The following is a 25,389-nucleotide window of genomic DNA, read 5'->3' on the forward strand; positions in this document are numbered from 1 at the left end:
TTTAAATAAATAAAGCTATACTTGGTATGTTGGTCTCCAGATGTCTGCAAACTCCCTCCTTCCTGGCCATAGTTTATGTGCTAGGGTTGATCAGAACTGTCGCCTAATCCCCTTGAGGCTATAATTTTGGGGAAGGCTTAGCGTGTTACAGTCCCACCTGAATGAACCATCTCTAATCAAATATGCAGCTAGAAATACTTTTTTTAATATGTCACTGCTTCATACCAGGCTGTAATTGTAGGTCCTGTGCATGAGTGGTTTGTCCGTATAAGGATCTGGGCATAAACACATATGCACAGATGGCTATAACAAATACAATAATTCACTAACTTTTCCTAATAATCATTTCCATAACAAATGTTATGCCACTTGATCAGCCTTCAAATCTAGGCATTTGGCAGGAGCTGTATGTGAAACATATGGCTAAACAAACACCCACCACCAGCAAAAACAGAGAAGGATGCATAATACAAAATCTCTTTTAAATACAGAATGAAGAATACTTTAGCAAGGGGGGGGGGAGTAAAAAAAAAAAGTGTCAGATACCTCGTAAAAACAGGAGAAAATACCATAATTTCTAGACCTGTTACACAGAAAACATTACCCATGATTTGGATGATCAACAGCTGACTAAAATCAAGAATCTCTTCATTATGCTAATATAATAACCTAGGTCAAAATATGTTTACTTTATCACAGTGACTTCAAAGTATGAGAATTGACAGTGGGCAAGGGGAAGGTGAACATCCCAGCACAGGTTAAATCTGCTATGGCTTATGAGTTTTGTGAGTTCATTTTTTCCCCCTGATAATTATTAATTTACATTTTGAGCCTGAATTTATTGAGGAGAACTTGTATGCATGTAAATATTTGTCACAGTCCAATCACAGCAGCTTCAGAACAGCAGTCCAACATGTGCCTGATTCCCTCACTGAAACCAGTACTGTATTGGATATGGTTGAATAAATGTTGAGTACACTGGTCACAGCCTTTTATGAAACTATATTTTATTGGAACATTTAATAACATTTCCAAATGAGCTTACCTACTAATTATTATCCTTCTAACTTAATGTAAAAATGTATTTATTTGATTTGTACCTGTTACAGTCAAAAGAGACTTTCCTCAGTTTACATACATCAATAAAATAACAATAAAATATTCACAATATAAATGCAAAAACAGCCAACAAATAAACATAATAACACATTAACAATTATAAGCAATCAAATAGTCAATATCAGTGCCTCCAAACTCATCCTGCCAAAGCTTCTCCAAAATTGTAATTTTAAATTTTAATTTACAATTTTAAAATTGTAAATTTTAATACTTTATGGAAAACCTATAGTGTGGAGGTTGGTCACATTTCTAGAGAGAGGCTATTCAAAGCATAGATGCACCAACAGAAAAGAAGCATTGATGAGCTTCTCCCCCCACATCATGGAATTGGGGGTCTATAAGTAATTCTCCCAAGACATCCAAATTGGGTGGATTGAAACTGATTGGAGAAGGAGGTCCCCTAAGCCCTCTGGCGCCAAGCCATGTTGGGTCTCAAAAGTCAAAATTATCATTTTGAATTGCCTTTGGAGGTTAATAGGGAGTGAGTGCAGGGCCCAGAGAACAGGTGTAATATGTTCATGTTGGCAAGTACCCACCAAATGGGCCATAATTCTGGACCTACTGAGGCTTCTGGATGTTCTTCAAAGGTAGCCTCATGTAGAGTGCTTTGCAATTGTTCGGGTATGTGCTCATGAAGGCATGAATTACCATCACAAGGCCCTCATGTAGGACCACAACTGGTGCACCAGCTGGAGCTTGACAAGGGCCTCCCATCTACCTGCCTATCCAGCAATAGCTGTGAGTCCAGGAGAATTCCCCAAGTCACAGACCTGCTGTCCTAGGGGCAATACAATCCTGTCAAGCGATAACATGGGAGTTGTTGAGGAAGCTTGATGAACAAAAGACACTACATCAAGACACTGACTGCATCTCCTGAAAGGCTCAGGATAGTGATGTACAACTGGGTATCATACTGATGATACTACACCCTGAACTGAAGGATGACCACCCTCTGTGATTTCATGTAAATGTTAAAAAACAGGTGATAAAGGAATGGATCCTGTGTTATCCCACAAATAAGCAGCAGCTTGACTGATTGCTCCTCCCTCCCCCCACTCACTGGAAATACCCACAGATATTTTAACTTTTTTCTTGTAAATCACTGAGAGTCATGAGATTATGGCAAGTTATAAGTTCAACCATAAATAAATAAATTAGTAACCCCAACACTGGCTACGAAAAGTCAAGACTTCTTGGGCAATGTGTTATGCTAACGTGTCACAACAGCCAAGCTGACCCTAAACAAAGTTGTTTGATGACAGCCCAGTGACACAATAAAGGAGGTGATGTAATGATACTTTGCCTCCCATATCATCACCATATACTGTAGACTCAGACTTGTGCATGGAGCCAGGCTCAGTCAGATTCACTTTTCATTTTACTCCGCTGGCATTCCAGGCATTACCTCTTCAGGTTCATCTCCCTGAAATTCTCAGTAAACCAAGACGCCAACTGTAATCAACCATGACTCATGCTCTTCCAGCTTTCAATTACCTGCCCTACAAACTGTAATGGTATGTGGGAATGACCTTGGGAGACAGGAGGAAGAGCCTCAGACTAGACAACAGTCAGATAAGCAGCAGCTGAGCCCACAGAAGGAATGGGAGTGTGGCAAATGTCTCAGAAGGGACCCTCCCTAGTTTCTTGGACTGCAAAGGTGAGTGGGGAAGAGATGTACTTTCAGACTTGCAAGATTCTGTTAATGTAATCTTATAATAGAGCTAGTTCTTCTGAGTGCACTTCTTGTTTGGACTACAACCAAAGGCTGATGCAGACCAACAGAGTATTGGCAAGGGCACACCCTCACACTATTACATCCAAACGCTAGAGTCCCCATCCCCCCATTTATCCCTTCTCTGTTAATGGGGGCTTCCTCAGGCTACCTCACTTCACACTCAAGAAAACCACTCCAAACCTCTCCAAATCTGTTCTGCTCTGCCACCAGTCTGTTACGCACCTAACTCCAGCACCTAGAGGACCAGAAGGGTCTAAAAGGTGTTGGCATCCTTCACCCCTTACTATCTCCCTCTGGCTCATAGCAAAATGTCATCCAGGACAACACCATTCATGCTGTTCCTCTACTCCAACCACTGCAGTCTTAATTCAGTCCCAAGAAAACTTGCATTCCATTCCACTTCCCACTCCAGTCATAGGGATCCCTGAGAAACTAGAATACCTCACATAAAGGGCCATAACTCTGGAGATCTCTGCTCTCTCCAGCCACCCTGACCCTGCTAGCCACACTGGTAATATGGCAGCTACCATGCCATTTGGAAGACTCCCAACTGCTGTGGATATAGTTCAGCCTGCCAGTGCATTAACTCCAGCTCCTGTTTTTATTCCCTATTGTTATCACCTTAATGTTACCACACAGTGCTACTACTAGTGTTTCTATAACAAGATTAAATTAGAAAGGGGATAGTGGGCAGCCCTGCTTAGTGCCTCCTGAGATTTACTAATATTTTTGCTTGAAAAATAAAAAGTGGGTTGAAATTTTGTTGATTTCTGAAATATCCAGCTTCTTTTTCTAATATATAATCCTGCTCTATTATATTTTACTCATACATTCTACATTCTTCTTCTGAATGTAATACATTTATCATTTGTGTAGTTTTCTTTTTGATCCTATTCATCTGGCTTATACATTTGCCTGTTATTACTGCCTTCATGATATCCCATCTTGTTCTTTGCTCCACACAACTTTTATTTTAAACGTTTATCAAAACTTGAACAGATGTTGTTTCACTTGTAGATGATAAAGCAATCTAGAATTAAAATGCCAAAAATGAGTAAATGGGAGCTTTCTAAGTTATATCCGATAATCATTGGGCCATGATCTGGAATTCAGAATGGCGCAGTTTCTGCTCACCCCAATTGATTAGAAATATTTTTGAAAATCCAATATAATCTATCTTTAAATGAGATTGATGCTTACCTGAGTAATATGTAAATCCTTTTGCTGAAGGATTCATAGTACCCCAAATATCAAGAAATGAGCACATACATTTGCATTAATGTTTGCAATTTCTTAGATACTAAAAGTTGCCTTTTATTTTTATGAAAAGCTATTTTATCCCCAGGTGTACCTGAATCAGTATTTAGATCATCCCCTAGAATCAGATTTTCCCAGCCAAATTTATTCAAGGCTTTTTTTATCTTCTGCATATATCCAGTTCGATTCTGATTTGGTGCATCATACATGCCAAAGTCACAGTTTTATTATCTAGCTTGTAAAAATAAACCTCACCTCCCTATCTTTCTGAATCTTTTCTCCTTTAAAATTTATATTAGCTTTAAATAAAATGGCGACACTGCTTGACTTAGTAATTCCAGGAAAGAAAAAAAATAGTCTTCTGAAATATTTGTCCCTAATCCTTTCTCACTTAACACGTTTCCTGTAGTATAACCATAGGCAGGTTAAAGGATTTTAAATACTGGCTAATTTTAGCTCTTTTTATCAAATAAATCCTCCAACCCCGTGAGATACAAAGCTACTATCATCCATTGTTCATCCATTTCCATATTATGCTTCTGCTGTTCCTGTCTTGCTTAATGAAAGTATAAATTGCAATAATCAACTATGAAAACACAGTTATCACATAAGGAAATACATTTGCAAACTGAATCAATAAACGCTCTGGGAATTATTTTCTGATTAACTTTTTTTTTCGCTACCCCACCTTGACCACATCTCCTAAGCCATTCAACCCATGCCATTTTAACCCTGCTAACCATCTTAGACTATACATGATGAATTCATATCAATTCATATTATCCTATTCAGAGGATAAAATAACTCTTCTGTTTGGTCTAATGGTACAATGTTGGGCTCAAGTCTCCCCCTTTCAAGCCAACTGTATATCTATACCAACATTTACAAATTACTTACTGTAGCCATTCCCCTTATTTTTTTCTCCTTTAACTCTTAACTAATATTAAGTACTTCTGTATCACTTAGGATTCTCACATTTCCTCAACTACCAAGGGTCCTTTTATTTTCTCTTCTTAAAGAGTTACAACAGTCCTCTAGATGTCCGAGGTCCTCCTCTGTTAGTCATTCAAGGAGTGTTCCTTAGCTCTGTTCATACTTGGTTCATCTCATGAAGAGTTGAGATAGTCTCTCCTCCTTAGTTTAAATATAAACTTGCCCTGGTTATATCTGCCCGCCCCACTCAGTCCGGCAGAAGGGGCATGTTGCGGGCCCCACCAGTCAAGGAATTTCGGCTGGTGGGGTCTAGGAAGAGGGCCTTTTCTGCCGTGGTCCCTGCCCTGTGGAACAGTTTGCCAGCTGAGGTGAGGGCTGCCCCCACTCTCCTGGCCTTCTGAAAAGGTGTAAAAACATGGCTATGCCAGATGGCCTGGGGGCCTGATGGGGACTCACATTGCTGGAGCTGGCTCGTGGAATGATTGATACTGCTTCCCCCATCCTCTTGATTTGCATATTGTTTTTATAGATTTGTTATTTGTGTTTTAATCAGAGGGTATTTATATTTTTAATGTTTTGTTGTCTTGGTTTTTAATTGTAAGCCGCCCAGAGTCACCCTCTGGGGGAGATGGGCAGCATATAAATTAATTAATTAATTATTTAATTAAACAAATAAATAAATAAAATTAATTTAAAAGGAAACTGTCATTTGTACTGTCATTTTAATAATTGTTCAGTAAGTTGATTAAATGCTTTCCTTCTCCATAACATAGCAGGACTAATATCTTTTTAAAAAATAACACCTTATCTTCATCTCAGTTTATCTCATTGAGCTCACAAACTCTTTGTGCAATTTTTTAAAGATTTTTTTTTAATCTTGCCTTTATTATTTTTATAAATAACTCAAGGTGGCGAACATACCTATTGCTCCTTCCTGCTCCTATTTTCCCCACAACAACCTGTGAGGTGAGTTGGGCTGAGAGAGAGCAATTGGCCCAAAGTCACCCAGCCGGCTTTCATGCCTAACGGGGGACTAGAACTCACCATCTCCTGCTTTCTAGCCTGGTGAGAGAGCCTTTCTTTCCAGCCTCAAGAGAGCTGGCTTGGTCTAGACAAATTTTGTCTCTCACACGAACCTTTTCAAAGCTTATTATGACATTTCTTGTCTTTTGCAAAGTGAGCCTAGAAGAAAAAACTCTATGGGCATATTCTGCATCTTTGTCTGAAAGCTACAAGTCCATCATGAGGTCATTAATTTTGAAGATGAAATATCCAGTTAAATTGGTCTTTTCTGAACTTGCTCTGATGCATTTAACTTTTACATTATTTCTTCTATTCCAATACTGGGCATCTGCCAAATCTAATCTAATAGCTGTACAAGTAGTTGGAACTTCTATCGCTAAGTGATGTGGTCGTTAAGTGAGTTGTGCCCAATTTTACAACTGTTTTTGCCACAGTTGTTAAGTGAATCCAGCTTCCCCCATTGACTTTGCATGTTGGAAATCACCTAGGAAGGTCACAAATGGCAATCACATGACCCTGGGATGCTGCAATTGTCATAAATACATGCTGGTTACCAAGTGCCTGAATTTTGATCACATGACCATGGAGATGCTGTGATGGTCATAAGTACAAGGACTGGTTGTAAGTCACTTTTTTCAGTGCCACCGTAACTTTGAACAGTCATTAAATGAATGGCCATAAGCTGAGGACTATCTGTGGTGTCTTTTTGAAGTTTTCCAATATCTAGCTCATTTTTCATAGCAACATATGCCTTACTACTCTACTCTTACTAGTAGTATCTTTCTACACTGAGAGCTGAAGAGAAGACTATATATATCATTCTGGTAGATAGATCATTAGATGCTATGGAGATACACTTTCCTTTTTCTCTGTGTGCTCTGATGAGTTCCAGTATAGGATGAAGCCTCCTAGTGGCCAATAGCAAATAACAACTTGTAAAGCTATAACACACCCACTCACCCCTTGGCTGGGAGGTCTCAAGACCTCTAGTATGAGGCCCAGCAATAATAATGACAAGATGTATAACCATAAGCTTTCTAGTCTGTCAGCATACAGAGAAAAAGAAAGGCATTCCTTTCTACAAACTACTGAAAACCAGGCCAAGATAGCTCTAAAGCTAAATGCACTGTAACATAGTCATCAAGTGTGAAAGCCTGTGGATTCAATTCCTAGTAAAGAGTTGAACACATATATATGATCTAATAAAATAGAGGCTACCTGTGCCTGATGAGTCCCAATACAGCAGGGGTTCTCAAAGTACGGCCCGCGGGCTGGATACGGCCCGCCAGGGTCATTTATCCAGCCTGCCCACCTGATTGGCTGCCGCCGCTGTCTGTCAGAAGTGGAAGTGTCAGGGCTGTGTCGGGAGCTGCAGGCGATGCACGAGGAGAGAGATCGCAGAGCCGGACTATTCTACATGACAGGTATGCCGGGTCCGGTGGCTCTCCTCCTCTCCTCAAACTATAGTCTGCCCCCCCAACATTCTGAGGGACCATGAACTGGCCCCCTATTTAAAAAGTTTGAGGGCCCCTGCAATACAGGATGAAACCAATCACACAGTGCCTCCTTGTGGTCATCAAGAAATGTAACAGATGGATCATTCATTAAAAATCAGAGTTCTGTTATTTATTGGAGTCTTTGAGAACAGACTGCAATCTTAAAGAAAAGTTGTATATTTTTTCAGGTTCACATTTGAATTCTTTAAGAACTTTCAAAGGGATACTGTTTGGATCTAGGCATTTATTTATTTTTCTTAAGTAGATCCTCTTTTCATAGACTTTTTAAAAATTTTCAAACAACTATAATGTATGTGTGTAAATAAGAGAGGCAGATAGGTACCTTTGTTACTATAAAAGCTACCAAAGTTTAAAAATTCAACCAAAGGTCCAGGATAGTAAAGCAGTAACAAGGCAGCAGAACAGTTAAGGCAACAGACAATTATGCCCTATGACTGTCAAGGGGACTATCAGTAGTGCTGGAGATAATGCCATACAAAATTTTCAAAGGAACCTGATTTCATACAGCAACAGAGTAAAAAGAACAAAGTTCCCTGATTTCCTATTTACAAAAACATCCATTCTGTTTCCCCAGCCTTGGACTGAAAAAAGGAAGAACAATGTTGTTAGGTGAAGATGTTTCCTATTTGAATTGCTTCACCAAATGGTGTGAATAGGATCCTGACTTTTGAAACCAGCATAGAACAAGGAAGGCAACACTTGGCGGCAACATTTACATTTCAGTGGAGACACTTTTATAATGCATAGTGGGGATAAATCTATCAAGTGAATTGAATTAAATTAAAACCCTATTGTCATGGTTCCTATTTTTTACATCGGAATCAGTCATATATAATGAATGGCAGTTGTAGGTATGCCAAATTATCACACGATTGCTGAGGATCATGCAAATTGGACTTCATGTGGCTAGTAATTGTACACTAGATCTTTCTGTTGCTTAACAGCACCAGGTAATAGGTAGCCAAGAATGCTGAATAATCTTTTCACATTATGACTGATATAAACTGGACTCTCTCAGATTATTTCTTAACATAAACAGATCCATTTGTGTAATGGGCTGGTCTGAGAATGCTGTTACACTACAAATGCATATGGGGACAGGATTAAAAAGTTTAAATGATTTATCTTACTGAAATAAATTCCAGCCTACCTAATGTAATTAATGTCTGCTGGGAAATCTCTGAAATTCTCTTCCATTCCAGGTTTTAACATTTTCAGATCTTTAATGTTGTGGTCAAATCCTGTTTGCAAAGAGGTAATATTTCTCTGTCTTTTCATGACATAGCTATGCACTGACTAGTCTAGTCCATCCCACTGCATTTGCTTAAACTGCAAAGAATGATTGCATATGAAACCTGTCAAAAAAGGCTGTGGAAACCTATGAAATTTCTGTCTGATATTCCAAGATCTGTGTCTGTGGTGACTAACACAACACATATTTATCCATCTGTTTCATGTCTGGGAGAAGCTGAGGTCAGCTTTCTCAGAGGGAAATCATCTGGACTGTGCAGATTGCCTTTGGCAAAAAACAACAACAACAAACCCTTGTTTAATTTCCTTTATGGTATCCTTATATTTAATTCTTTAACTATTATGAGGAGAAATAAAACTAAAAGGGTACATAGGAATCCACATAGAAATACGGTGTAGAAGAGAGCAAAGAATCATTCTATTCCTTTGCCTCTGGCCACAGTTCCTTTCTTCTGTAATGAATCAAATGTTGGATGGATTACGGATTGAGCTCACCCTTAACCTTACCCCTCCCAACACAACTCAAAATAGTTCCTGCGAGGGTGAAGGTAAGGTAGTTTTAGATCCTGAACTTAAAAGAAGCCTCCTTTGATGATCATGAGCTTGACTTCAGTTGTGAAATTCACAACTAACATTTTCCTCATTTCTTCTCTCCCAATACTTTTCCCTATTTGATAACTGCCATGTGTTCGTGCAAAAGAAATGAAGGAAAAAATTAGGTAACAGATTGGTACAGAAGGAAAAGTTTAGGAAGCACAGACAAGCAAAATATGTTCCTTACAGGCCAAAACTTTTGTGGGTTTTGGCAAACTCATACAGGTTATGGAATAGCAAAGAGTAATTAAATAATGAAGGGAATCAGTGACACATAACTCTGGGTCCATCCCTTAAAACATTATGACAGAGTGATGGTAAAACAATTATCTGCAATTAAAAGGTAGAATGCCAGGTGCAAAACTGCATCCAGTGATATTTTATTTATATGAAGAGCATAATGAGAAATGTTATTGAGTTGTGCAGACAGGCTTAATGCTCTGTCCAATCCTCTGAATTTACAAATTGCTAGCAATGCTTCAGGAGGATTTAGATTAATTCAACCCATTTTGGAAGATCCTCATTTTTAAGAGGATAACTCCAGAATCTTTCTGGCTCAGTCTTAATTTAAAGCTGGATTTGACTGAATATTCCATATTTCTAAAATCTAATATGGTATAAACAAACACCTGTATGGGGCACGTGAATGTGACAACAAAAGAGCACCACATTATTAAGATACACTTTTCAATGAACTGACCTTACGTATGTGGTAAGACCAGGTGTGCTTCATTGCAATATGTGAAATGGTCCAAAGCTTGAGGCACACAGCTGTCTATTCTGAGAGTAACTGAGAGATACAACAGTCAAATTGTTCCTTTACCTGCAAAAGAAATGTTCTCATTTCTTTCTGAGAAAAACATGCCAATGGAAGCAACATTTCACGAAGACTGAACTTTTATACTAAGAGCCCAATTGAAGTCAACATTGGGCTTACTCCAAAGAAGATGGAGGTAAGACTGCACAGTTAGGGTTGTACACAATTAGCCACTGGCTGCACAAAAGGTTGTGTAAAGGCACAGAAAGTTATTCCAGCTGATGCAAAGGCATCATAATTTCATGCTGTTTAAAGGCACATTGTCACAAGATTTGTGAAAATTGAATATGATAGTATCTCAGTAGGATTAAATGTAAAAGAACAGATAAAGGACCAATTCTGAGATGTACACTTTTTAGGAAATATTCACACTGTGAATCAAAATAAAAAGGGCAAAATTGTTTTCTTCTTTTTAATAGTTGATTTACTTTACTTTAAAAAACTATACGAACACTAATAGGAACGCCCACCCCCACCCCCAATCATTCTCTTATATATATTCTATCTTGTCTTTTTACACTGTATTTTTTAATATACCCAATATTTGGCAATTACATTGAAATAAAAATTAAAAAATAACAGAAAAAATATGTAAAGGAGACCAATACATATAATACCATTCCATCACAGACCAGGCACTTATAATTTATCCAATGAAGCTGTTAAGGCTGTTAAAAGGAGTATCTCTAGCTGAGAAGATTAAGAGGTCTTAGAAAATCAAAAGATTTTCTTCTCCATTTCTCTGATGGCAGAGCTCACTTCTCCAAAAGAAGTGAGAAGAAAGTGAAGAAAATGTCGTTCCCAAATCAGGTCTTTAGCCAGAGTGAGATGGATTTAGGAAATCAAATTCATCACAGTGTTAGTTGGCAATTACTTGGCTGAGCACTTTGCCTAAGAAAAAGATGCTAAAAATCAGCCAGTAAGTAACCTGCGCTTCTGGATTAAGGTTAAATTTCTCCAGTAAGAGCCTGATTGCTACCTCCTTCTCAAGGAGCAAAACAGAATCTCTTTGACTCAACCGGCTATTCTCTCCTTGACCATTTCCTCAACAGCGATTTACAGCATCCTCCAGCTATTGCTGGGCTAATATGTCAGACTGAAGATAGGCTTTATATCACCATAACTATGGCTCAGTTACCCTCTACAGTGCTGTAAATAACTAGTGGGGAAATAGCCCTTCTTAGATGTTACAAGCTAAGATGGAGAAAAATCAAACATGAAAGCAGCTGAAGGTTCTTGTCTGCATCCTCAGGCCTTAGCACCCTCCCCCCAGTAATTCTAATACTGCTCTCGGTATGTCCATTAATGGAACTGCACTACAAAGTACACAATTTACTTTGGTAGATGTACGCAATTTTATTTTCAAAGTGCCTTGAAACTTGGTTATGGCAAGCCATCAAAGTCATAATACATTACCACTCAGGATCAGAATACAATATATCTTACTCCCTCACTAACTGCAGTAGTTCTATGTTGGAATAGGCTCAATAATGAAAGCTGTCTTGCATCTGACAGGATTCAACACTAGCGCTACATTTCTACTGTCATCCTGCTTGCATCCTAGCCCTCAGTTCCAAGAGGCAAATTTGGCTCTGCCAAAGACTAGAAGGTCCTTGGGAATGATTGTATCAACTGCCCAGATCAACTCAAGGTCTCGTAAGGACAGAAGCATCAACCATGCCAACTGAAAAAGCCAGTAGAGTTCTCTGGAAATTATTAGGATTATTAACCTTTGGGAGTGGAAAAATTTAATAGGACACCACCCTTGAAAAGGAAATAATACTGAAAATCTAAATATTAACAGGAAGAGATGCAACAATGGAAAAGGTACAGGTAGTCCTTATTTAGTAACTGCCTCATTTAGTGACCATTCACAGTTGAATAGAATAGAATAGAATAGAATAGAATAGAATAGAATAGAATAGAATAGAATAGAATAGAATAGAATAGAATACTTTATTGGCCAAGTATGTAAACTTTCAAGGAATTTGACTTTGGTGCAAAGAGCTCTCAACCAATCCTCGCATTTACAATCTTTGCAGGTCTGTAAAGCAAAAGAAAACTTTTACTTTGTAGTAAGATCATAAGCACAGTTGCAGTCTCACTTAGCAATCACTTTGCTTAATGACCGAGTTGCCAGTCCCAATTGTGGTCACTAAATGAGGACTACTTGTACAGATGTTAACACTCCGGGCTTTTTTCAATAATCTTCCTGTCCAACTGAAAAATGGTATCCATGGTATCCAGGAAATCTTGACAGCTGAACAGCTACAGGAGGTCCCACAGAATCACAGTGTTGAGACTCCTGGCTATGAGACCTTATTCCGTATCATCAGTTCAACTAGAAAAGTTGCTTGGCAGAGAGGTACATAGTGTACGATCAGAATTCCTAGCCTGTCCCAACCATCACTCAGGATACAAACACTCAGTAGTGGCACTCTGGCTGAGAGGAAGTCTGCAGAGGCAAGTGGAAATTTACCAACCACAGCAACAGCCCTCTACCCACATTTTGAAAGTGTGCTGAAAAACATAACAAATACTTTGACAACTGGGTAAGACTACCTTCCCACTTTTTTCTTGTTATACATGCCAGATTGGCCCTCTTCCCCCACCCCACGCCCAAATTTGTCAGTATTATCTTGGACTGATCAGGCAATTAGTCGTCCTTTCCACAAAACCAAAAAAAAAAAGGATTGGTAAACTAGACACTGTTCAGGAATAAGATACAGAAAAGGGAACAAGCATAAGACATGTGTTCCTGCTTCTTCCTTTCATGTTGACCTTCTAATGCTGCATCTTCCCCACTTGTTGTCTGTTGCCGTGCTGTGGTCACATCCACACAATGCTTTGCCATCCTCTGTTCTTATCAGGAGCTGTCAGGAGATGATACTGTCCTAAATCTCGCTGCCCTCACAGCACGCCCCATGCCTCCGGAATAGGTCTGTGCGGCACTGCTGTCATACAGCTTTTACATACAACTTTTTACAGGCTATGATAGTGGTTCCCTCAGCTGACATTCCACTTCTGCCCACCACGGCCCACCACATGAAAAGCCTCCTCCAATTGGCATGGACAACACTCTAGCTGTTCCATGCAGTGCATTTTCCCCCCTTGTGCTGCCAGTCCATTGTACTTCTTTTGAACTTTTGAACTATGGGTCAAGTGGTTGACTGTTTAATGAATCTACCACTAAGTGGCAGCAAAGAGCTGGGGGATTGTATCTAATGGTCATTCAGCTTTGCCCTGCTGTGGGTAAGTGTTGTTGGAGCTGGAATTCAAGAATGGGATTCAGCTGTGAGGAGCAATGTGGGAGCTGTAAGCTCTATTGTGAGCATGAAGTGAGGAGTGGAAGTGAGGAGCCAGGGCAGGATACAGAAATACAATAGATTAAAGTACACTTCCAATGACATGGGTTTACCCAGGCACTGACTAGTCAATTTCAGGGCTTCCCATTGGAAAAGAAAACAACCAGTTCTGGTCTTCCTCTCAGCCATTAAGAGGACTAAGAGATGGGAGTCAGGGACTGGGTGGAAGGGGAGAGTCCCAGAGGAAAGAAGCAGAACCAAACATAGCCACAAATTTGCCACCGTGAAATGCAACATGTGAAGCATCTCCCCAGTGGGCATCAACATATCCCGTATTGCCTGAATGCAACATCTGGAGGTGGGAGAAGAGGCAAAACACCACTTCCAGTGGAGCACCTAAAGCATTCAGCAGGCTGACAATGAGATGCAGGTGGTAGCATGTGGACATATCCTTCTGAAATAGACTGCTGTCCTCAGGTCAGGGCAAAAAGGTTGTTTGGATTTGCCCTATATCTCGAGTATATATTAATTCTTCTACAGTCAGCCTCTCCAGAAATATCTACATTCCAAAAGCATTAGATTTTCTGGCCAGATGTTACCCAGCCACATCATAGGATCCTCTGGTCAGCCAAGATGATCCAGCTGCTGCTGAAATCACCTTAGCTTCAGCATAGTACTATTAATAATAATAATAATATTAGTACTTGTTTGTACAATTTTTTTTTAGCTTTGTTGTACACCACCCAAAGTCACTTGTCTGTGAGATGGGTGGCCATATAAACCTGACAAACAAACAAACAAAGAAATAGTGACAGAGAAGAGCACCCACAGTAGATAAACAAACCTCCCTTTCCCATAATCTTAGGGAAGTCTTCAGGCCAAATCATTCCATTCTTCCATGGAGAATTTTTATCTCCATTATTTACAGCATTTGACTGCTGATAGTTTTAAATATGGAGTTCAGTTACTCCATTCCAGAATTTATGGGTGGGAAGCATTCAGCGAACACTTCCGCAACCTAAGCTAACTAAACAAAACCAGCATTGAAACCATTTCTGGCACTTAATTTCCTCAGCTGTTGCTAATCCAAGGTATTTTCCTAACACATCAACCATGCTCAGATTGGCTTGCATTTTACTAAAGGGCACTGGGAATAGGGATATGAAATCACAATAACTACACGCCTGGAGATGGGAGAGGGGGAATGGGTTTTTCTGAACTCACATCTTTAATTGATTATCATTCTGTTCTGTTTCTCTAACATTGTTCCAAGCAAAACATCTGACAAAGTTGAAGCTGAGAGCTATTTGTTTCTTATATGAACTTAACGGAGGGAGATAGGATCTGGTTTTATAAACATTCCGGATAGTTAAATATGAATGGTTTGGTTTCTATCACTATTTACCGAGACTGATGTAATAGCTGAAGGAACACTTAGATTAACAAGAAGGGTACAGCAAAGACAGAATTAATGTTTGGGTCTGGCAACTATGTCTAAAGCATGTTTGTTATTTACTGCACTATGGAATCCTGTTCAAAACAAAAGAGTTCCTTTATGGCTCGGGAGAGATGGTGGTCTCCCTATCAAGGCAACAGGACCATCTCCCTATCAAGGCAATGGGACCATTTTTAGCAATAATATGCTTTTTGATTACTCTTCTGTTTACATAAGATTACAGCCTCTCTCTCTGTGTATTTTTTTAAAGAATAAAATGGTCCAAGAATGAAACTCATTTGATTTCACTTGTAAAAAGGAATATCAAGTAATAGTACTGGTACCAGCCAACAGAGATAGGAATGGAAGCCTTAGAGTTGATCCTATTATAAAAAGAATGACTATTATTAGATTTTCATCCCATCTTTTATATATATATGTAAAACTCAAGGTGGCAAACATACCTAATATTCCTTCCTCTTCCTATTTTCCCTGTGAGGTGAGTTGGGCTGAGACAGACTGGCCCAAAGTCACCCATCAGCTTTCATGCCTAAGGGAGGCCTAGAACTCAGAGTCTCCTGGTTTCTAGGCCAGCACCACTACGCCAAACTGGCTCTTTCAATCTCTGTCAATCAAATTCTCTCATTCAATCCATTGAATGAGATCCTGTTAATTAAAAAATGTTTGAAAAATCCTTTAGAAGAGCATTTCTCAACTATATGTCCAAAGCCACTACAGTATTGGCTTTCGACATTTGTCTCCCATTGGATGATAAAGGAGTTTATAGGCAAATTGTTTGAAGATGAGAGGGAGTGAGTTTAAAAGGTTGTTTTTTTGTTAAGAACAATGAATTACTTTTCTTCTCCACATCAAATTGGATTGTGTTTCTTCCCATTATAACTGTCCTCCTGCTCCCACTGCTGTTCTGTGACTGGGCTCTCATTTCCTCTGTGGAATATATGACTAGAAAGTTTGAGAACTCTTGCTTCAAAGCTTTTTATTTGTCAGCAAACTACTCAAATTGGTTGGTCAAAATAGCTTACTTGGACTATTTCTCACTGAAGTGGAAAAAAGCTGTGATTCTGGTGTACCAAATGAAACCTAAGTCTTACTACAAAAAGACCAGAGGTCAGATACAAAACAAATCTAATTTAACCATTTGTCCTGACATAACAGTTTTTGGTATGCAAGGAACTATTTCATAAGAAAGTTCACTCAAATGTAGTAAGTTGTCACCCTTCAATCTGAAATGGTATAATCTAGAAAAGAATGTATTACTTTCGTGAGAAGTAGATCTTTGCCAATGTATCTGATACAGATCTACAAACAAAAATAGAAACAACCTTATTGCCATTTGCCATAAACTTAAGGTAGTCCTTGTCTGTTACTAGTTTACATAATTTCTTGTGTAGCTGAAATACCAAAGAAGCCGTTACAATTAGCATACATTTTAGTGCATGTTCAAGCTTATTTCATTATATTAAACTTCAACCACCTTTTCTATTCCTTCTACTTAAAAACTATTTCAGGAAGAATTGGGTTGATCGTGAAGCATAGATCTCTGTGAGGCTAAATGCTAGTAAGACCATAAGCAATCCCATGAAATTTACCTAAGCATTTCCAGTAATTGAGTGGAAGAAAATTGAGTCTAGAGACTCTGTTCTTTGAAAGAGAAAAAACAATATGGGATAATGAAATTCCTGGAGACTGGTCCAATGGGAAGATGGTAGGAAACCTAATGGTTCTTCCATCCCCAATCCACTGGACCATCAGCACGCACCAGCTTAGTTGGTCTATATAAAACTCACCTGACAGCAAAATGTTTAAATATTTACTGATGGGCTCATGATTAAATATTTATGTTTAGGGGTAGAAATAGGGTTTATTAATATGCCTTAAAATATAAATAAAGGTTAAAAGGCTTAAACAAAGGCTTTAAAAAGTAAATATGTAAATGATAGAAACATTTGCAGATAAATTATAGCAGGTAACACATGAAAACCTGCAGAGAAATTGAAACTGAACGAGATGAAGGCACCACAAGAATCCTTAAATATTCAAAAAGCTGTGCAAAGATAAACAACTTTAAAGCAAAACAAAACAGAAAAAAGGAAAGGACAACAAAAATGCAAGAAGAAGCAGTACTACTGCTCAGCTTATTCTGATAATATTTTTCTTAAGAATTTAGAACTAAGCTATTTTAACCAATATCAGAAAGTTCATCTGAAGGCTACTCTATCAGAGGATTCTACAGGTTAATAATAATTGATCATTACATTATTAATAAAATATTTTTGCTGCATAGAATGGAATTGATTAACATCCTTGAACACATCCCACCTTAAAATGCACTTTGATTCCTGACCACCAGCAGGTGTGGAAAGCCATTTACTGGGTAGCAATTTACCAAGGTTGGCTGAAGCCAGAAGGCCCTCTGAGTCTAGCACAGTCTTTCTAAAGTGGTCAGGCCAGTACTAATGAGGCATCCAAAAGCAAGATATGAGCACCACAGACCCTCCTCTTCATTTCCCCCAGGAACTGGTATTGAGAAGCACATTTTTTCTGATAATGGAAATGATATAGTACCACCAAAACAGACAAACAAACAAGTATGTTCATCTTCCATAAGTATGAGTATCAGATTGTAAAGACTTCATTCTGTAGTGGTTGAAGATGACCACCATCTGAGGAGAGAGAAGATTCCACCATTTTCATAAATACTTTCTACCCCACATTCCCTTTTATGTGTTCTTTCTCTAGCAACTATATCATGGGCAATTTCCTTTCACCTGACAGGCTGGGGGTCCTGTGGTTATCACTCTGAGAATGCCCTCAGACTGATGCACTGAAAACTGGCTGCAATGATCAGGATTTGCAGCAGCCATCTTCAAATTGCATCACAGTGAGGCACTTCTTCAGAAGTGATGATTACCAGACAGAGCTCCCAGTAGGGTGACAAGCTGCTTAAGAAAGCTGTGTACTTTGCTTCAGTGAAGCAGCTACTCCACGCACAAGATCCAGATCAGGAGGGTAAAAGGCCTGGAGCCAATTTATCTTCCATTTTTGCCCTGCCATCACATCTGATTGAAAATATCATTCTATATATCAATTGTCGGAATCGTTCTCTTAAAAAATGAGGAATATTTTATTTCCCATCAGGATTTATTCAATTGTTACATGAGAAGAATATACTGTTAGAACTGGTATCTAGCAGTAATTTGGTTCCTGAGGGTACTGTAAAAGTGTAATAGCATGGCAGGAATATATTTATTTAACAATATTTCTAGACTGCCCCAATCCTTACAGACTCTGGGTGGTAAACTTCAAAGCACAAAACATAAATCTAACCACAATAAAAACAACCCAGAGAAATCATAAAAATTCTTGTAGTGGACACCCACAATCAACTACATCATGTCGGAATAAATATAATTTTTGCCAGCATGAGAAATGCAAGGAAGGTAGGAGCAAATGTGTTTGTGGGAAAAGTGTGTTTCACAGTGTGAGGGCTTCCACAGAGAAGGCCTGTTGCCTATGCCATGTCCTGTGTACTTTTTTTTTTTTTTTACACAGGTAGGTGAGAGAGAGGGAGGAATTCTCAGCAGGGCTCCTCTCATGTTCAGGCCAGACAGGCAGATTCCACTTGGGTAAGGCACTGCCTGGTATACTTGTGCTGCACTACATGGGGCTTTTACAATGATCGCTCTGATCATTAAGATAGGAAAAAAGACAGACTTTCCCACTCTTAGTGGCTTGCTGTCACTGGAACCAGAATGCCAGTTTGATAAATGAGAAGGAAAGCAAGGAAAAGAATGATGAGTAAATGTAGGAAGAATAAGCTGGGGAGCCAGATGAATGTAGGGGCTTGGTTAACCTCTGGAGGGCAAAGAAAGTTGGCTTGAATAATAAGCTGAGTTATTTTCCAAAAAATTAGCTTGGTCTTTCCCCCCAACCCCTTCTGACTGAGCTAGGGAATGAATGAAGCTCATCCATCAACACATATTTTCCACCTACAGTTGCTTTGCATTAGGCAAGAAAGTTATCATCACTCTAATTATCCTCCAGCTGAAAGGTAAACTTGCAAGAGGATCTCAATTTTCCCTCTTGAAGGGGCCTTCCTTCTCTCATTTTCCCTCCTCTCCTCCCCTTCCCTCCATTTACTCAGCTAATAACATCATAAAAAATGCATACTCAGGCGTGTAAGAAATCACATATGTGAAAGATCGAAAAGCCCTCCAAGATGAGATTGGTGATCTTACACTAGCAATTCAAAATTGTTTCTGTATACTTTATTCTCTGATATTCAGCATGTTCATAGTGTCTTCTTCAGCATATTTAGATTTTTGAAAAGGACCATGATATTGTTATCTGAAATAATAATTTTGTGCTGTACAATAACAATACATTTCCCCTCAAAAGGAAATGCTGCATTACTATTTTTGCTTTTATTAGGCTCATTACTTCTATTTATTTCTTCTTCTTGCAGATCTTAATAAACCATGAGGCTTTTTTATTAGTCTGCATGACTGCTAATGGGTGTATTTGTGGGGAAAAAAATAAAGCTTTGCTATAGAATTCAGAAGTATTCGGAATACTCTTGTTAAATTGTTTAATAAAAGGGTTGTTTTATAACCAACACAATGGGACCTTCATTTCCACTTCTGCTGCCATCCCCCAGTGGAGCCCCAAATTTGCTCCAGAGCTGAGGATCCTGTGGAGCAAGTTTCGAGGGCAGGGAGAAGAACAAGTCACCCCACCAGATTGCATTCTCACTGTGCCTGTAGGCAATTCAATTAAATTGAAAGGTATTTGGGTGAGAGCAAAAACAGGTAAGATCCACTGAGTCTTTGCTGAAAGGGAAGCCTCAGGAGGGCAAATTCAGGTCTAGCAACAGATTCCTCAAAGCCTGTATGCCAAGACCTGAGTTGCAACCTGGGGAAATGATCAAACCCCCTTCGTTTAGTTCCTTTGATTTAATGCACTAATAATGGGGAAATGCTATTCATGACAGCAAAATGGCTGATAAAGCTGAATGGGATTTTAGACACTTTGTGCATGCAAAACATGGCAAATAGGACTTTATGCATGTGTAAAGTGGTGAATGAGACTTTACATATACTGAGAAGCAAATTTTGTCCATGCATCCAGAGTTGGTAAACTAAGGTCCATTAAATCAGGGAGTTAAAAAAAAAAAATTGTTCTTCCAATTCTTCTGGGAGTTCATAACATTCATTTTAGATATGTTAAACTCTTAATTGCCAGCACTCCATATTTTTTAGTTATTGTCATGTTTACCCAGATAGACACACATTATTAAACAAATACTTTAAACTTTTGTTTCAATGGCGCTTACACTCTGGTCCTTTTACTCCCTGATCTCTTAACTCTTTCTGATGGACTCAGCTTCCCAAAGATAACATTAAACCTGAAGAGAATATCGGACTCTCTCTTTTTCTTTTTCTTCCTGAGATAAAAGATCCTTACCTTTCCAGGAGCACACATCGTTCCGTCCAATGGAGGTCCTTTCTTTGTTTTGCAGAAATAGGGGTTATCAGGATGACTGCACCACAGCTGTTTGCAAGGATCAAAGGTGCGGAACTAAAAAAAAAGTATTGATATCACACATTGTTTCTTGAATGTTTGTATGCAGCCAAATTTATGTTGGCAATTAGAATAAATTACTGGAGACTAGTCTTGAATTTATATAAAGGACAGTTAGGACTGATCAGAAAAAAGGGTGGATGCTAGCAGGTACTTAGATCTAAAAGTATTCTGTTGCCATACGCTCAAGGATCAATGGCAACTCAAGTATGAAATATGTATTATTATTTTCTCATGAAAATAATCATCATGCTAACTATCATTAACTTAGTCTTGGCTCCATCCACTAAGCTCTTCTCTCACATTGACTAAATATTTATTAAGCCCTTCAAGATCAGATCTGGGTGAAAAAAAAAGGTTATTATCTGGATTAATCTGGCACTGATTCTTTTCTACTGTGATTTTAAAAAGGCAATCCTACTTGTTATTTCAGAAACAACTACAGTCCTGCTGTATTCCTGTTAGCAGGGTTGAAATGAAGAAGGAATGCCATTTCCACTTTTTCAGCATATTCCCTACACTGAAGCCAGCAAGAGGAAACTAGCCTACACACCTCCAGGGATGGTGTAAATTAGGAACTGGTATGGGTATAGGAAAGCTTTGGATCTGATCCAGTTTCAAATGGCAGAGCCCAGGCCATCTTTCTACTTCTTTCCAAAATGTTAAATTGCCACAGTTGGGAAGAATTTGTTCCAGAAACTTCTACTATGGTTGAAAAGAAGTTTTCAACATTATACTTTACATTCTGAGCACAGAGTTCTATCTTCATCTTTAAAGGAGAAAACTGAAGAAGCTTGTGACTTTTGGTCATCCTTTGCAAGACTTTAAGATAGTAGCTTAAATGTTGCTGTTATTTCAGTTGGGCTCTTCTTATTGAGTGGTTTATTGTTCTTGTGAATTTTGCAGTTTGTTCCCATTATCAATTTGCTTTATGAGTTTTGAAAATGTATTATCTACCTTGAGAGGGTTGAACAGTCCAGAAAAGTAATGTTTCTTATCTACCTACTTACCTACCCACCCACCCTTATCAGGATAGGAAGACACTGATGGTTTTGAGGATACAGAACATTTTACTGCTAACTACAGGCTTAAACTGGACATGACTATTACAATAGCATTATAAATACTGAGAGTGTAAAAAAAAAAAAGATCAAATGGAACAAAGATTACTAATCACAACAGAATCTTCTGTTCAGAGTCAGTGGAAGACAGTGTTCATAATTTATCACCTCAGATATGGTTTTAATTCTAACTCTCCTTGTACATAAAATTGACCACAGCATCTTGGTCAATACATGTGGGTGGGGAATACATATGGGTGGGGAAGGTACAAATCTCTACCAAGTGCCTGACGACTGCAGTATCTTAAGTAGTTCAAAATTTCAAAACACATATTTGAAACTTATGAAACTGATTTGTCCTATGCAATATGTAAAATCAAATGTAAATTTGTTTGAAAAAATATTGTGTGTGCTATCAAACGGAAACGACAGTTAGCAACAGCAATACTGTACTGCAGTTTTAAGTTTTATTTGCTCATATTCACAGTTGTTATCTACTCCCCTAAGAGCTAAAACTTGTGACTTTCATCAAAACGATGACAGATGCATCATGAGCAGTTGATGAGGCTCCACCTTTACATACTTGAATGCAATGTTGCCATGCAGGTATGAAAGGGGCGAAGTTTATATCACAAAACATGTTTCATCATTTGCTCCACTTTGATGGATGACCAGGTCTGGAGTGTGCTGGATTGTGCAAGGATAATTTAGATGTTGGTAACAAAAGGACCTTGACATCCAATATATTTTGTACTTTACTGATTTTTAATATATTTTCTTCTCTGCTATAAATAGTATCTGGTTCATATCTTATGCAGAACCATTTTTTGTTTAACCATTTTTAATTGAATAGACTATAATTGGCAGGTTGTATTACATGCTAAGTTGTAAACCTTGGATTCACACAACATACTAAGCCAAAACCAAACAACTACAATATAGCATGGAATGTAAACCCAGTTACTGATACAAATGTTGGGAAATTTAAATCAATATCTAACTGGTCTTTTCCACAGGGGTACAGTGCACAAGGATGAAAGGGATTCCAATAAGATTTAACAAAATGCCCTTTTGTGCCAGCTGCTCAGTATGAAAATCTGGAACATTTCAACTTCTCCATTCCATTAAATTGTTAAATATGTTCACTGTATAATTTTATACTAATTTGCCCCTTGAAATCAGGCAGCAGGTAATCTTCCACAACAATTATAAACCACATTAAGCTATGTATATTACAGTGGTTTGACTCTAACTGGTGACCTTTCTCTAACGGAAGGATCTTTGAACCAGAAACTGGAATTAAGAGTCTTATGTCAGCAGGGGAACACCACTTTGATAGAACCCTATCTCTTTGGGAAGAGTAAAGTAGATGCATGAAGACAACAGGTTGGCATGACCAATGGGGATCCTGGATCTGCAAGTGCAGGGTCTTCTCAGTTCTATTCCATAAATACATAGTTGTAGACATGAATGTTCATATATCTGGGAGCAACTACTGCACATATTTTTGAGGGAGCATAGATTTCAGTTAAGACAATTAATGTAGTACAGAGGAATAATCAAGGAGGCTGGGCTGGGAAGTTGCCCACAGAAATGTCAGATTATTGCTCCAAATCTACAGAAGGCACAACAAATTACTTCTATGTTTTTTCTGGACCTAATATAACCATACAGTATATTTTATCGGGAGTGCTCTTTATCTGGATGCTACCATTCACTGAAAATCAAATTAATTCCATGCCAGAACTGGCAGAAGTCGTCTTCTTCCTCTTCCTCTTACAATACTGATGATTGGCTACAATTGGGTCGGGGGCAAAGAAGCTCTGTTTCAGTGTTTTAGATACCACTGTGAGTCTCAAAAAGCCCCTGAGCTAGAATAAGATACTGTAGTGTTAAGTTTAAATCATCTTAGCAAAAGACTTTGGCTTTGGACGACCATTTCCATGGACGACCATCTTGCTTTGCTGCTAATAACCTTTAGAATCTGAGGGACCTTACTTTTTAGCAGTAGTTTTAGTTTGCTGTTTTTGTTCCATTTCTGGCTGTTGTTTCAAAAATGTTTTAAATGCGTGACAATTGTTGCATTGCAGCTTCCAGATTGTGTGTGTCTCTATGTGTTTTAAATTGGGAGGTGTCTTTAATTATTGTTTTGTACATTTCTTAGGATTTGGGGGAAAGAAGGCTGGGCATAGATAATTGAAGCCTTCTGCCTTTGGAAATGTTGGACAGTACATGCAGGGATTAACATCTGCATCTGTAAACAGCCATGACAGGGCATTGAGGGCACGCATCTAATACCCCCCTACAGAAGACAGAAGAGAAACCCTCAGGCCACCAATGCCTGGAACTCTGAATTAAGGCACAGTAATAAGATCCTCTTCTTTCCATAGACATCCCATTTCCAAAACCCTCTAATAAAATTATAGCATTGTAATTCTTAGTACTTAATAAACAGGATGTTTACAGTACTCTCCAAGACATCTCAAAGTTTGGCAGTAGGCATTGCTGTGTGCCCGTCAGCCACTTTGTCCTTCTTCTGAGGCTCCCTTTTAAAGTTATTCCAGGACAGTTACAAAAGCCTGGACAAGGGAGAGCAGAGTTTGATTAAATACTCACAGCTGTGCACATCATGTAGCCCAAACCAAAATCAAAGCGGCACTGCTCGTTCATGGAGTAGTGGAGTCCTGGCAGCTGAGGAAGGGAGGGCCAGTCATGGTCAAAGGGATCATCGCGCAAACAATCGTAGGAACTGCAATGGACACAAATCATACAAATGGGAGTGTGAGAGGTTTCGAGCATTGTGAGTTTCAGTCCATGATTGTTCCAAGCATAATCCAGGTCATGCTTTCTCAGAAATGAGTTCAGAAAGCATACTTCCTACCTAGGGTACACCAAACCCAGCATTCACTCTAGTAGATTAGCATCTGAGACAAGCAGCATTTGGTCCACTGTTATGCCCCTTAGTTACATGGAAACTCTCTATATAATAAATACCCTGGGGGAGTCATCTGGAAAGAAGAAGAATAATTTTAAAAAATAAGTTGCTACAAATAGAGATGAAACTATTTCCCTCTGCATAATAACTTATTATTGGTTGTTATTAGATTCATCTGTTTGGTGAAAATGACTGACATATTAATAGAAGCATTTTCATTTAAATAAAACTGATTGCTATAATAGTCTCATTATGTCTGTAACCTTTCTTCAGTTTTATGGTGTTATTCTCATATCCTTTTTTTACATGTTGCTCACTGGAAGAGTAAGATAACAGTGGGAAAAAAATAAGCGTAAAGACAAAAGCTTGATCAATGGAGCATATTTGATGCAATAAAACTGTAATTATATTTCCATTTGAAAAATTATGCTAACATATGTTATTTAAGTAAGAGTTTAGTAACAATGACCAATCCAGTCATCTAACAAGAGCAATTGCCAGGCTTCACAGATTACATGCCTGAGTCTTGGAGATTTAAACACAAAAGTGACTGTTCTTTTGGAAGTATTGACATCTCAACCATGTAAATATCCACATCATGGTTACATTTCTACTTTCTTCCTAGGCTTCCTCTCATTGGATGTGTAGTTCCTGCCCCCCCCACTACTAAATAGGTAAGGGAAAGCATTCTTCAGGTACCTGAAAAGTCACACAGAAGAAAGCTAAGACCTGTTCTCTACTCTACCATTCTAGTGGGCACAGCACAGAAGAATGGATATAAGTTTCAAGATGGTAAATTCTGATTA

General features: G+C 38.6%; 1 protein-coding gene across 2 annotated transcripts in view; it reads right to left on the reverse strand.

The window, feature by feature from the left end:
- The window catches only part of ADAMTS2 (ADAM metallopeptidase with thrombospondin type 1 motif 2), a 270,332-nt gene that overhangs the window by 31,443 nt on the left and 213,500 nt on the right, over nucleotides 1-25,389 (reverse strand). For both annotated transcript variants that reach the window (XM_088133820.1, XM_088133819.1), the window contains exons 9-10: nucleotides 24,265-24,397; nucleotides 20,471-20,584 (exon numbers count right to left, since the gene is read on the reverse strand). In XM_088133820.1, the coding sequence (XP_087989946.1) occupies nucleotides 20,471-20,584; nucleotides 24,265-24,397 (247 nt within the window). The remainder of the gene's footprint in view (nucleotides 1-20,470; nucleotides 20,585-24,264; nucleotides 24,398-25,389) is intronic.

This window comes from Python bivittatus, unplaced genomic scaffold (genome assembly GCF_059951505.1).
Source record: "Python bivittatus isolate LINGU-HERP-01145 unplaced genomic scaffold, Pbiv_v1 ctg000080_np1212, whole genome shotgun sequence".
NCBI lineage: Eukaryota > Metazoa > Chordata > Lepidosauria > Squamata > Pythonidae > Python > Python bivittatus.